Raw genomic sequence first — 15,318 nt, forward strand, 5'->3', positions numbered from 1 at the left:
TGCAGGATGGCAGCATCCATTATAACCAGGGGAAAAAAAAACCCGAAGCCAGCCAATTCATGTGTAGAAAGTGCTTGAGTATGGCAATAAAGAAATGAAAATACTCCAAGAGACAGGTTCTGGGAAACCTGGAGAACACAGAGAAAAGCTAGTCATTAAGAAAAAGCAACTGGTTTCCTCAATTTTGACAGTTTTACATGCTGGCACTCTTTCACAAAAGGTTGCTGATGCAGCTATAAAGCACGTGGTTATTTCAATTAGAATTTTAAAAAGCAGGATTGTGAAAGTTAGCAAGAAACAGATGTGATGTTGGAAGGAGGAATGCCCCAGGTTTACTTATGTCTAGGCATGCCCTTTATTAAAAAAAAACTCGGGAGCGCTGACACCACCGTAGCTGTCTGCTGGAAGAGTCCCACACGCGTGTAACTGAGGATACCAACTGCTCTGGCGTGCTTCTGGAGTTTGACAGGTTGAGATCATTGCTGTGCACAGGTAACCTTAGCAACTGGCAGCTGTGCCAAATGCACCCAGTGCAAAGCCCTACGTGCCTTACTCCGTCCTACCAGCTCCGCAGCCATTTGCATGTGTCTGGGGGCACATTCCTTGCTTCTTGGTGTTGAAAGAGAATCCTAAAATAACTACGCCAGCTTCAGGAGAGCTTCCCGTCTCTTGGGAGACTATTGTTTGGTGATATGTTTAGCTGAAGATATTGCCACAGACAACATATTTCCAGGCTTTCTTCTTCTCCTGGTCTCTACCACTCATTCCTGCCCAGGCAATGCAGCACGCTGCTCCCTTAGTTGTGCCAACTAAACCATTTGTGGGTCTGTACAATGAGTCAAGTGAGGAAACTGATCCTGCTTAACTCAAAAAAATTGCAAAACTTATTTTGGTTTTCAAACCATGTAAAGGAGGTCTCAACACCACCACACAAAAAATGTAGCACATTCCAAAGGACAGCACATGAAGATGCAGGGGTACCTTGTGCCAGCAGTACCTAAAACATCCTATCACCAAGTCCTCACCTGAGTAAGTCAGCTATCTCACCTCAGCAAACTGGATCTCAAATTAAGTTTTAACTCACACACCTAGGCAGGAAGCCAGCTGGGAAAGTTTCTCCTGTCCCAGGTCAAATAATCCTCTGTGCAAGAAGACTAAATTCTGCCTTAAGAAAAAACGGCTGTTGTATGTATGTTCCAGGCTCAGTGAGTGTACCAAAGGGGCACCAGTGAAGAGCCAGGGTTTCTGAGGTGGATATACACAAACACATTCAGTAGCACTACTCTTCACACAGCATTATGTTGCCTGCCAAGCACGTTCTTGCACAGGGTATGTTCTTGCCATCCTCAACAAAGAAACACCTAGCTCCTCCTCCTCTCAATTTTCAGAGCCAGGGCTTTAGCAAACAACCAAGAGCTCAGGGTCCGAGACTGTTTCTAAGCATGGTAAGTGGTGCTTCCAGCCACCCCGCTTCCGATCACAGGTATCCAAAATACATTTGTCTCAATAGCTGCTACTGGTTGGAAGATGTTGAGCATGAAATAACAATCAAATCTGTTTCCGTTTTAATAAAAGCAAAATACCATCATAAGACACACATGTGCATGCAGTGCTTAAGCCTAGAGAATGACTCATCATGATGTCATCTCCCAAAGTGTCAGGATTATGATTTCACTGCATACAAGCACAGAACACACGTCCATTCCTGCAGACTGCTGCTCCCCTATCTATTTCAGAGCTGTGTTCACTATATAAAAGAAACATGATATATAACTATGTAATTTGAGGAAAAAAGCCTGGATTAAGCATCAATGAGCAGTAAGAACATTGTTAAAGGGGTTACAATTTTAAAACCAGTTACAATTTGTTTTTAGAATAATCCCATTTTTTATTTATTTGTCAAATGTATCCCTCTTAGAGAAACAACATCTAACACTGTCATGAATAATGCTGTAAAGGAAGAGGCAATATTTATTTTCAGAATTAGCTTTGTGTGAATGAGTCTTGGATGAAATCTTTACCACACTAAGACCAGTGACAAGATCTTTGCTGACTTCAGCAGGGCTGGGAGTCTATCTCTCATATGTATTTCCACACATGGGTTTTAGTACAGAGATGTCCAAGGTAGACTACTACTGTTTAAAGATGGCATTTTTATATTTTTATGGCTGGGTTACAGTCTTCCCCTGAGTTCTGCAGAGAATTCTTTTCTCTCCCAATCTACATACATTCATTTGCATAACAGTATTTTCCTTAAGGAAAAAAAACAAACCACCACCACGTGATGTTCACATTATGGCTCTGAAATCAATTGCTTTATAATGCAAGGGAGAAGCTCAAGGCATTCAGCTAAGCAGAAGTTAGCACAACAGATGAGAAAGTTAAAGTCTTTCAAGGTCACGCTGAAATATTTACCTGCCTCTTCTCCTCCCAGCTAAGCTTACACTTGCTGAGTATGTATGACAGTTTAGTTAGGGCTGCCTCTGGTGTCATATCACCTCCAGGAATTACTCCGACATCAGCGAGAGTCTGAATAAAAAGGAACAATGATTCCAATTAGCATAGCACTCAGAAATACCTGCGCAAACAGAAAATGTATATGAATGAGTGGCTACAGAATACAGCATGCAGCCGTGCCTCCACTCTCTTGCTCCTCCTACTGCCACTGTAATTTTTGTTATCAAATACCAAGGCAAATACTAGAGCCAGATGAATAGAGATGACTTAAATTCCTTTTCATGCAATAACATTGAAGAATTCACCCAAACGCTTGCCACGGTCACTTACTATGCTAAAAGGGAAAGGTTACAGGTTCGTATCAGCTATCTGCAGAGTTGTCAGATTCCCTTTATTGAAAAGCTGCAGTTACTGTGTTTCAAGCCGGTGGCATTTTGAACATTGCCAAGTAGGCTGTTCTCACAGACATATTTACCATTCTTTTATGGGGCATTGTTTTGAATGAATTCCAGCACTACAGTGTGCTCACAGCAGGAGTGTTTTCAGATCCTCTCAGGCTGCACTAGCAGTGTATGATTTAGAACATACAACTGAAATATGTTATTTACACAGTTCTGACAAGAACATCTGAAAAAGATGACCTTTTAGACTTATCTTTCTGGTGGTTAAGAACCCTAAGCTATCTGAACCAAAGCAAAAGGCAGAAAGATCTTTGACTTCTGCTATTTTGCTCACTGTATGCTTACAAGGCTTGCTGACCATAGCAAAGGAGATCTCTGATCTCGTCACTGAATTGTACCTGGTCAAACACTCGGGCTTCTCTAAACCACAGATCACCATCATTCCACAACAGGATGCCTCACAGTTAAGAATCTTGCTGTAAGTTCTTTACATTGCATTTTACTTTTACATACCTTGTATATAAACTTCAGATTTGAAACTTGTTGTGGCTTAGCTAATATTTTTAGCAAGATACAGAGCCTTAATCAGCTCACTGACCACCTCATAGAGCCTCAGACTAACATTTTTTAAAGTCCCATAGGAAAACATATACAGAGAAGATGAGAAGTATTTTCTGTACTGCAGAGCCAGCCAAAGAACAGTTAGGGCTTTTTCATCAGGTTTGAGAAAGAGGAGAAGGAAGGGATTTCCCAGCTTGCTTCCTATACTTGAAGTCCCTTCAGTTATAAGCTTCTACTGTGCAGATGGATCAGAGGCCAGACATTGTTAATTAAAACAAACACTTCAAGGGAAACCAGGGACTCGGCTGACCCACCTGGCTAGCTTGAATGAGTAAAAAATGGCCTAGCCATTTGCAAAGACCTGTGAAAGATTTTATTTAAAGAAAAATCGAAGTAAAGTTAACATTACAGCAACTTTCCAGCATTCAGCCATGATACTTTCTCCATTGAGCATTTTTTTATAAAACGAAGAAGGCAATAGAAGCAGCATGAATTTTGTAGGACTTGCCTCTGTCAGTGTTCTTCTCAAAAGATGGCAAGAAAACAGGGCAGCCTCCATCAACAGATGCTGAAGCCACATAATACCTTCTCCATATAAAAAGCAGAAGCCAAAAGTGAACACATTTCCACACAGCCTTACAGTGGTTCTGTAAGGCGTGAGCAGAATCTTTCAATTCAGCCTACCAACAGTCCAGATCAGAGTGCAAACAGTCCTTTTAGAGGTGTCTATCTGGAGACTCTTCTAAGCAGAGTGTTTTTTCCTTCCTTCCATATATTTTAGCAGTTCATTTCAAGCAGAAGATCACACCAAAGCTAGGCTTAATTTTCATGTTGTTTTTCAACATGAAAAACAGTATGTTTGGTGTCTTTTATTGACTTAACTGCTTGCTTTCTTCCATGTGTACTGTTTTATATAATCCATGTATTCCTATCGTATTTGCTACAGAGCATGGGATCTTTGGAAGAGTTAATACTTCTCAAAACATCTCAATTAAGTTATACAAAAGTCTTACCAACACCCAAATGACTGCCCATATCGGAAAACACCACGTTTAGATACTGAAGAGGTGGAAAGAAACTCTTAGAATCTCTTTTTCTTTCTTCTCAAACCAGAGCATGTGTTCTTGAAGCAAATATAATCTAAAGCTGTCTCGAAACCAACGTCAAGAGGCAGGGTTCAGCACCAGACTAGAGTAGCTAGGTTTACCATGCAGTCACTGAAGAGGCTGGCTCTGCCAGACAGGCGGTTGCTCCCAACAAAACCAGGTGTCTAAAACCAGGGGATGAGTCACCCTCTGGCAGTGCTTCCTGGCTATTTAATGGCTAGCCTTTTTACAAAGGCCAGTTAAACCAGCTTCCTTCACACTACCACATGCAACATTCAAATGGCTTTGGGCTCTTCTTGGTCCCAGTGAGGTCATGTCTTAATATACAATTGAGAAACTCACTGTAAAATTCCCTGAACATTAACTGTGTCTACACAAAGTCTGCTTTAAGCCTTCACGAGTTAAACACAACCGATTGCCATTCTGCAAGGCAGACACTCCCTTACATACTGTTCTCCAATCTCACTGAATTCAGGTACTTCCAGTCAATTAAAAAAAATAGGATTTGGAATATCACCTGGATTTGCAGGCTTTCTTGATGTTCTTGCACTGTAGCTAAGTAACTGCTAGCCTATCAAATACTACTTTATTTGATCATCTGACCCCTGAGCTAGCTTCTAGCTCAGCGGAGTCCCTTTGGGAGCAATACTACTGATCTAATGCAAGGTATCCTGCAGCGCTGCGCACAACAAGAGCCAGCAGTCACTAATTGGGATTTGAGCTCACTGCTTTGACCATTCAGACTAGGAGTGACAGGATCTTGTTTGCAGATATGTATTTAAATCCTTCCAGTGTAAAATTTTTCAGATACAGTTATTTTATGAGCAACATCTTTAGAGTTTAACAAATCTGGGTTTATACACTGGGACTGCTAGAATCATACAATCAAGCTGTATCAGTGGGATGTTTCTTTTCTACAGCAGTGGAGTCTGAAATGACTGAAAAACCCTTACCTGTCCTGTTGCATAGACTGTTTTAACAGACCCTCGTAAGCACTGCGTACAGTTCAGAATCACTACTTTCCGTTCAGTTGCTTTCTTCAGTTCTTCCAGCAAGTCTTCTCTGTTGTTTGGAGCATTGCCGCTTCCATAAGTTTCAAGTACAATGCCCTCAATTGGAGGCTGAAGAAATGCTTTTACCTGTTTAAAAACAAGACAAGGAAGAAACAAAAGCCCCATCAAGATTTTGTGTTTAAGCCCCATCAAGATTTTCATACATTACACAGTTTTTCAAAATGCTCTATTCCTGTTATAGTCTGGCAGGCTCTTACGCCTTGCGGTCGTCTTGTGTCCTTCTGGGTTCCCCATTTGCAATAACTGGGACTGTAGAATAAGCTTTAAAAAAAAAAAAAAGATAATTTCACTCTCTAGCTTCCTTTCAAATTCCTAGAAGGATAGATTTTAAAATAAACTATTTTCTACCATCATGACCTCAACGTGAAACAGGATGCTATTGCTCACGTGCCATTAACAGGCTGTACTGTTGCACCATCACGGAACAAAAGGGTAGATTTACTCTTACAAATAAATGCAGAATTATTAATTGAGATTAGAACCCCCAGCCCTGCCCAGATTTGTTACTTTCGAAGCATTTTGTTAACAAATCTCTGTCTAACAAAGACAGTGTCTCACCTTTCAGGAAAAAACATTCTAATGAAGCCTGCAGTTTTTTTAACTCAAAATTCAATTGATTTAACTCAAGGCAGGGAAAAAAAAAAAGAAGGCACTAATTCATTCTGGGGCAGTTGTTAATGATGCAGCTATTGTGGCTCACTGTAAGAGGATGCCTAGCAAAGTCCTCTTCCTAGAAAGATGAATTTTAAACAACCTAGGCATTTCCTTGCTGATCACATATGCTAAATGCAATACACTGTAAGCCCCCATGAGGCTAACTATGCAGTTGGAGTTTTATTGCAAATATACCACCCCTCTGCCTTTCCATCTGTTCATATTCTCTCAAAAAGAATAGCAATGTAATTGAAGAGTGCTGCTTAAACTACTGGATTCAATTTAAAACAGCAGCAGCCACAAAAGACCTGTCAATTTAATTGAACTAGTATTAGACAAAAATCTAAAGACAAATCTACCTAAAACCACAGCACTGCAAAATAATTTCTAAAGGCAAAAAAAAAAATCCCACTTCTCATTCTCAGCTCTGTGAGATGGCTGGGGGTCATGTTAACCATCAGTGTGAGACAAAATGAACCTTAAAAAAGAAGCACGAGCTGTAGAAATAGTCACGCTCCCCTCCACCCCCCATACCGTGTATTCTGTGACAAGGTATCTATTACTATGCCTCAATGTGCAGCACGAGAGCATTTCCATGGTCACTGTAACCCATCTAGAAAAGCACACTTGACCTATTTACGAGCCCTGACAAGAAACTAATTTTAAGTTTCAGACCCCAGGTGGCTTAGACAAAAGATCCAAAAAGCTTTTATCAATAGTTTATGATAATAGTCTTTGAATCCTCTGATATTCCGAAGAAATGTTCATCAGATCCTTTCCCTTCCCCCAACCACTGCTACAACAATGCAGCTTCCCTACGTCAGCTAACTAACCAAGTATTTGAGCATCACTTCGAGGACTTCCAAAATGGCGTGGTGACACTTACAGCAGCAGCAGTGATTCCTGGAAAGATTCGTAGCAGCCCAACATTCCTGTTCATATTGGTGTGAACCTGAAATTTCTTTTTGGTGTTGGCTCTCCACACAGTTTCCCAGTTTACTGTTAAAGAGAAATGGCCTTTTAGTTTAATAGGAAGACATAATATTAAGTACACTTGTAGCACTTCATACTTACAACATTGTCTTTAAAACTGTTTCCTATGTAGGAGATTCATGATAGACAATGTATTTTTGAAAAGAGGAAATAAAGGCCCATTTAAGACAGCAGCCAGAGCAGCTGATCTAACACACCTTATCTATTAGGTACCACAAAATGTGTCTTCAAGGCCACATCCAGGTCAAGCTCAACTGTGTTATATTTTAGCTTTAATTCCAAAACAGTCTAGTTTCAGAGATGTATCAGAATTACACAACATTATTTCTAAGTTAGTGCTCTTTAAGGAGGTATTTAACACATACACTTCAATTCAATAACACTGTATAGCAAAGACTTCCAAAATGGGTATTTTAGTTCCATGCCCATTAGTGAACAGGATGATCTACCAGACACAAAGCTGTGTAGCTCTACTACAGCCTCTCCAGAAGATAAGTCTGGTAGCTTTGAAAAGCATCCGAGTACTAGACCTGATGGGTTCAGGATGTTGGATGTGTCCCGTTCGGGCCATCTCTCCCAGTCTGGAATGCTCAGAAAGCCTCAGTGTGGCATGCAGGTCTAGCATAGGTGAGATATTACCTGTCATGCACTGACCTGAACTTCATTGATACGTAGCTGGCCCGATACCAGCCTGGATTCATGTTTAGAAAACAGACCTCCATCTTCCCAGACATAAGAGATGACAAATGCAGTTACTGTTGCCGCTAATCACCTCCAGAGTTTATTAGGTAGTTACTAATGATTAAATAAAATAGCAAGGATTCAATTAACTCCAATTATACATTTAGAGCCAGAAGCCAGCTGTTTAACTAATAGTTTGTTTGTGTTGCATTATTAGAAGCCAAGTCATGCATTATTGATTTTAAAATTTTACTACTTCAGTGTAGGAGTGCAGCGTTGGTAGTGCTGACGGCTCCTACAAGGCAGTGGAAGAGGCTTAAGCAGCAACCAACAGTTCAGAGCACCACGTTTCAATGAAAACAGACCATGCCGTAAAGCTACTTCTTTCCTCATGGGGATTTAAGATTTGTACATTTTGGAGAAACTCCCAAGCAGCAAGACAGATGAAAAAATCTGCGTGCATAATACCAACCTGCTTTCAGCCATGTGGAGAGTTACTCACACCAATTACTGTTGCAATCTCTTGCAATCTGCAAACAGCCCTTTGCAAGAAAATTCAGAGTCCATTTAAAAGCCTCCATTGAAGCCTACCCTGTCGCCCTACTACTAGAGATACTAAAAAGTACGCAGTCCATTAATCCAGGACAGAAACAGCAGTCACCTCTAAAGACTTCACAAACTTTCCCTTTCTGTCCTGGTGTCCTGTCAGCAACTAGAGCCTTTATATGGTCGTATTAAAAAGATACCCTAAGTCATTACACAAGTCACGTGCAGTTGGCTTGGCATCATGTTTGTCCAGCCAGTTACACTTTGGCGTGTGGATTCCTAATGCTCTGAAAACAGACATATAGACTGTTCCTGCAGTTTCTTTCTTTGTGCTAAGCTGGCTGGCATAGTTCTGAAACTGCCTGGTTGGATTCAGTAGTTATCCAAGTAGCTCTCAAAGGCCTCCATGAGCTTTCCAGAGCAAGCTGGAGACCTGCAGGAGGTACATGGGCAAGTGCAGAAAGCCGTGCATTTGTTCTGCTTGAGGTTCATACGCCTGGCTAACCACATTCACTCATGAGCACCATACTTTACGAAGCAGCAGGATTTAGTAATAAATACAGTGCTTTCAACCTTCTAACGCACAGATTAATTCTTTAAAGGCAGCTTCCTCTGTAAGAAGAGATGGCAATTAAATTGCATCAGCACTTTCTTTCCTTTATCCTCCATAAGCTAGGAGTGCCTGACAATGCTTCACACATGCATACTACTAAGTTTGGCAACTCTTAGCGTCCCTAATGCCTGTGATGAAATTGAAGAATGAACTGAGGAAACCTGCCTTGGTATGGATCATCAAGATATTGCCAAAAGCAAAAGACCAAGGAGAGAGACAAGGGGATAGGTTCACAAGTCAGACCTATACCAGGCCTATACCTGTACTCTGAATATTCTACCAAATAACATAACATCAAGGTAAATATAATGCATGAAGACATTGTAAAGTGATGTAATTCCAAACTATATTAAAAAAAGAACTTAAGACTGTGCCTGCCTTAACATTCTCTTGGTCAGCCCACATAATATGATCAGTACTGCACACTCCACAGATGTCAGTTTTCCATTAGACAAATGAGTTTAAAAAGCAGAACAAAAGGCAAGTGTGATGCAAGAGACAAAGACAAACAAATACACATAAACGCGTGACTTAATCTCAGATTTATTCAGAACTGTTGTGAGACAGAGCTCCATGCAGGGGGCAGGAATTTAGAAGACACCCCCTGCATCTTCCACCTCAGAGATTAAATCCACAAAAAGAAGGAATATTTATGTTGAATAGCTAAGTTCAAGCATCTTCATTGTACTGAATAAACCACCTGTCCTGAACCCTATATTCATACCACACTGCAATCATCCTTTTGTTAGTTAAACCAAGGAAGTGTAGAAAGTCTCAGGAATCACTAGCAGTTCTTAAGAAACTCATATACAAGCAGGTGAAGTACAGAAAGCTGTATATATTGGTGTTCATAACAGTTTTTTATCCTATGGATGAGAGTGACTAATTAGGGATATTCACTTTTGGCACAACACAGAAAACAGTAACCTGCTCTGACTTGGATGGCCTGTGCTTGTAAAGAGTTTAACCAATAGAGTGTACTGCATTATGTAAATACGGGTACAAAGCTGAGGAACAAACAGCTAGCTACTGGTCTCACACAGCAAAAAAGAGTTTTTTAAAGCAATGTACATAAAATAAAGAGGCAACAGCTATTTATATACTGTATCCAAAATGGCTTGGGATAAGAAAGATTGCATTAATCAAGGAGACTATATTCAAGATCCTAAGGCCTTTTGTTTATTCTTCGAAACAAAACCATCACATAAACAATACTCTGCTACTTCCAATCTCCCCCTCCCTATCAAACACTACAGCTTTTGAAGTTACAGCTCAAAAAAATACATTGTCTTATCCAGCTTTATCCACACACACACGCTATGACGATAAAGTTAGTGCAGAAAAGGCATCAATCTGACTTAAAAATAAAATTAAAAAAAAGAGAAGCAGCTCTACAGAGTCTAGAAAGCAGCAGAAACACCTCTTGTTGTTAAACAGCATCTATGCCACAACGCAGGTTTCAACTTATAATGGTAGAGCAGCAACTAAGAGCGACACCTCCCTTAGGAGTGGTGACTGAACTCCGAGTTATGAAATCAAACAAGAAATACAGCTTTTCGTGACTGCTGAGCTCCAGACAAAGAGCGAAGCTTTTTTCTCATCCTTCTCTGCAAGGCTACAGGTGAGCCCTACCATTATAAAAGCTACCCCAGCGCTCATTACAATTCATGGCGGCAGCCAAGCGCTGGGGAGCGCAGGCCAACCTATGGGTGCAAATTCCCAGAGCAGGCAAACACACAGAGACCCCCTTTTTTGGCAGTTTGTTATACAACAAAATTGGCACACACCTTTTGAAATGAATATTTAAATTGAATGGTGTCATGTCAAGAATCGACATGCCTACTTACAAAGGGGGGAAACACCAAAAGCACCTCAGTGAAGTGAGCTGGCATTTGCCTTAATACATAAAGGACTTGGGCTTTTTACTATTAATAACCAGAACTGCCAACCAAAACACAGACTTGGCCAGTGACTAATAGCTTCTCTCTAATGAGACTGGTGGACAGACAACCCCAAAGTGCCTTCTAAACCTGCTGCTGCTGCACCATGCCTCCATGCAGTCACACGGGCTCTGTTTGTCCCCTACACAAGTTATGCTTCTCATCATACGGTCCTGAACATGTGCACCACTCCCACAAGTTTCATGCATGTGTGATGAAGAAAGTCCAGCCATGATAACGAGGCAAGTTTCATATTTGCTTCATTAAGACAATCGAAAACAGAGGAGAATAATCTGTTATGAAATATACTGAGACTCTTTGCACACTTCAAGTGAAATAGTCCTCCTTGTCTCTCCTGTTTTCAAAATGAGAGAAATAAGGCAAGGTCTTTTATTTGATAAACTTTAAGAATTTAGAAATATTTTTTGTTACTTCTACATGGTACATTTCATACAGAGATTTCCGATTCTGCCACAAAAGTTTTTCCCATCAGAACTGGGTTTCCTACTCATCTCAGGAGTGGGCTAGAATTTTTCACTTCTCACTGGAGTTTCTTGTGCTAAATTGAAAGTCTCAAGGAAGATGACACACTGGCCTATCTAAAACTGGGTAACAGGACTCTTAAGTGTGTTAGCAACACCTGAGTTATCCACAGCTGATGGATCTGAAATCCACTGGGAGCCTCACCTAAGAGGGAACAGAGATATTGAAAATGAAGTAGAGAGCTGCAGCCAGGACAGAGAAGGGAAGAGGACTAAGTTCCTTCCCTATGGCTCCGAAGTGGAGTGTTGCTTTTATATTGTATGCCTTAGCGTCGAAGAGCATGTCCCCTCCTCACTCCTGTGTACCAACCCATGATCCCATTATGCTCCCCACCCCCTCCATGTTTTCATCTCTGCCCTTCTGCTTCTCTGGAATTTTGATTCCCAGCTTTGTTAGAATCGGGAAGTCTGAGGAAGAGTTTCTGCACATGGCCTATTCCTCCTGGCACAGTCAGGCTGCTCTCCATAATGCTGAAGCAGCAAGAGTCAGTCCTGTCTACAGAAGGATTAAAACACATTATACAAAGTAATTTGGAAAAAAAGAAGTTAAAAGATGCTAGATTTGTTTGGTTTGTTTTTGAAATCCTAGGTGGTTCACTGTCTCCATGAAAGCTTCATACGAGGATCATACAAGCAAACTCAAGGGAGACAGTAATGTTTCAGACAATTACTTTGGACAAAACAAAGCAGAACTAGTAGATTGCCCATACTATAAACTGCGTTTTTTCAAAATGAAACAATGCTTCAATATTGACACTGTCATCTTGGATAAATGATGCTACCCTAACTGGGTAATCAACTGAAACAAATAAAAGTAGAGCCTACCACACCATCAGTTTTCAGATCAGAAATCCCCACTGATCTCAATGGGGCATTTTACTGAAGAGATAATGGGAACCAATATGGGCCAAGGGAAGTACTTAACGTTCTCATTTTTCTCCTATAGACAAGGAATCACAAAACAGTTCATTCAAATCCAAGAGAAATAGCTTGCAATTTGCAGCTTGATTTTGTTATTGATCAGTCAGTAAAGAGAATTTATTTATACCCTATTTGATGCAGTTCGTAAAAACCCAGGAAAGAACATTCTCCCCAGTTTACTGCAACAAGCAGCTGACTGCGTTTCTGATGAATGCCATCCGCACTTGACATGGCACAGCAATACAACAGAGGTAGACTCTTAGAGACCACTACAGTATTTCATAGGCTTCCTCAGTCTATATCTAGCTGCTACAGATCCTGCATTTTCATCCTGAAACTTTAAATAACTCCTACTCATTAGGCGAAAGGGATAAGTTTATTTTTCCAAATTGCAGAATGTCTCTAGTAGTAGAAACCACTCAGAATGGCACGCTGTGTGGCACAGTGCTAGATTTCCTGCTGCCACTAACAGCACCTAGCAAAAGAATTCAGGAACCCCTTCCTGTTCCTAGGCTTTTGTAATCATGGAGATTGTCGCCAAGTCCTACTCCTTTTTAACATATCTAGTCTATCCAAAAGCAGCTCACCAAACATTTTATTTTTTTCAAACTCTCCTTTAGTATGGTTTTTTTTCCAGCAACTCCTCATCTGGCTGGATTCCAAATGTGTCTCTCTTCTCCCCTCTCCAAAGAAAAGGTGTAGTTTATCCAAGAACAGACATCAATGTGTTAATGGCTCTGCCATTTGTTAATGGCTCCTTAGAAAACAAACAGAAATTACAGGGAGCCTGAGTAAGCTTGGGGAAAAAAACCCTTCACACAGCACATATTCTAAGTCTGCTGTTTTCAGTGTGCTTGCAGTTCAAACAGGTCCTAAATATCCAGTAAAACATCTTGCACAATGACATGCATCAAACAGAGAATCTGTTGAAGCTGCAAGTACTCCGCAATGAATCTTTTGCCTGATTTCAGAGCCCAGCGTGGTCATTAACAAGATTAAACTCGTCGTTCTTTCAGTCCTCACTCCCTCATTTTTATCTCCAGAGCAAGCATTTTCATGACACAGGGGCAACATTCCCGCTGGTTACTCTGGATCTTTAGTCAAAGTCAGTCTAGCTCACATCTATATTCAATAGATAAACGCAGCTGGGTCACAGGTTCTCAGTCTTACCAACATCTAAACACTTTCAGAGCAGATAAAGTGGAGTCAAGCTACAGGGCTTTCAAAGATATTTGAGTTTAAAAGCAGCATTGCAACTACATAGGCATGGATTCTTTTCAGCTAGAGTTCTAGTGCATGTGGCATAAATTACAAGGCTTACGAGATTATGTTGCTTACCTGTAATATCAACCTCAGCATTTGCAAGTGGAGGCAGGTTAGGTGAGGAAAAGGCATTGAAACTCCCAGCATCCACCTTAGTCACCCTATTTCCCCTGTACAGTTTATTATAAAAATACAGGCACACCTGCAAGACAAGTAAAGAAACAGGTCTATGAATAAGCTAGTAATTAAAAGATTCAGTAGATAAATACTGTAGTCTGTCCTTTATAAAGTGTTTTCTAAATCTTTAAAGCAACTCAGAGGCTAGTAGATGTTTACAACTCTTACCCTTTCAAGAAGAGCTGGCACATCTGTCACATATTGGTTTAAGAATTTAAGAACAAAACAAGTTAAGAGCTAACTAGTTTCGTAATCCTCTCATGAGGCACAGTCTAGGAGACAGCAAATTTACCCGAGCCCACTTCAGAGGGAGAGGAAAGAAACAGTGTGGACTTGTTAATAAATTTATCAGTTGTCTCTAAATTCAGAGTCCAAAATCTTAACAAAAGGCCTAGGGAAAATTAGGATAACTTTCAAGAGTTACCACACGTAAATAATTAGGTTCCTTCAAAGTCCCTTAAAGTTTGTCAATTGGAATTTGAAGAAAAAGAGATAAAGGTTGTTACTAATTATAAAGATGCCTGGAAAGACCATGGAGGTAATTCCATGTCCATTAGGTACACAGAATATCATCCTTGGTACTTCAGTCTTCAGGAACTAGAGCTAGAAGACACTACTACCAGTTCTAGAGCAATTTTAGAACTTCAAAGTAACTTTCAGTTAAAAAAAATTACTTACAGGTGTTTCAGATCCCACATATTTGCAAGGGAACCTCTGATTTCAAGTCTGCTGCAAGCTACACTTCAGACTTGAAAGCCTTTTTAGATCATATATGGGCAAAATGGGATCTGAATCCTGAGAAAACAGCACGTGCTTTGCCACACAAGTGCCTGTTACCTCAGCAGAATCCATTTTATCTTCCCGTTTAAGTGTAATTCCTTACTGCCTACCGGATATTTTGAGTATGTAAGTATGTGTTTGGCCTAGAGGGAGAAAAGCAGTTTCCGAGACAATTTTCACAGGCAAACAGACCTCAGGAATCACGAACTGCCCAGCAAACAGCAGTGCCCCCAGAAGGTTGGCTCGGCCATCATTCTGCAACTCGTATATGGGCACCTGAAGAGCAGAGACTGAAATTACACCCTGTCCCTTATGTAAGGCCTACACAGCAGAAAAGGGTCCAACTTATGCAAGACAAACACACGAATAATTTATGTAACAGTGATTTATGACAAAGTTTCTTTCTTTAGCCAAACCATTTTAGACTGCAGCAGATGGCAGGGTTTTCCTCTGTGCTTAACAGACTTTTATAATTTAAAGTGCTTAAAAACTAATATAGAAATTATTCTAGTGTGATCAAGCAGATTAAAAGCCTGATTCAGGAAAAATATGAAAAATAAAAAGCAGGCATAGTTAAGGTTAGGGTTACCTAACCCTCAGCAAGTTTGCC

General features: G+C 40.5%; 1 protein-coding gene across 1 annotated transcript in view; it reads right to left on the minus strand.

The window, feature by feature from the left end:
- The window catches only part of ASPG (asparaginase), a gene marked incomplete at its 5' end in the record, with an annotated part of 38,484 nt that extends 23,500 nt beyond the window's left edge, over window positions 1-14,984 (minus strand). The window contains 5 exons of the mRNA XM_010151004.1: window positions 2,416-2,529; window positions 5,479-5,664; window positions 7,139-7,251; window positions 13,827-13,953; window positions 14,901-14,984. Coding sequence (XP_010149306.1) covers window positions 2,416-2,529; window positions 5,479-5,664; window positions 7,139-7,251; window positions 13,827-13,953; window positions 14,901-14,984 — 624 coding nt within the window. The remainder of the gene's footprint in view (window positions 1-2,415; window positions 2,530-5,478; window positions 5,665-7,138; window positions 7,252-13,826; window positions 13,954-14,900) is intronic.
- Between the last annotated feature and the right edge of the window lie 334 nt (window positions 14,985-15,318).

This window comes from Eurypyga helias, unplaced genomic scaffold, assembly GCF_000690775.1.
Source record: "Eurypyga helias isolate BGI_N326 unplaced genomic scaffold, ASM69077v1 scaffold13014, whole genome shotgun sequence".
In the NCBI taxonomy this organism is placed as follows: domain Eukaryota; kingdom Metazoa; phylum Chordata; class Aves; order Eurypygiformes; family Eurypygidae; genus Eurypyga; species Eurypyga helias.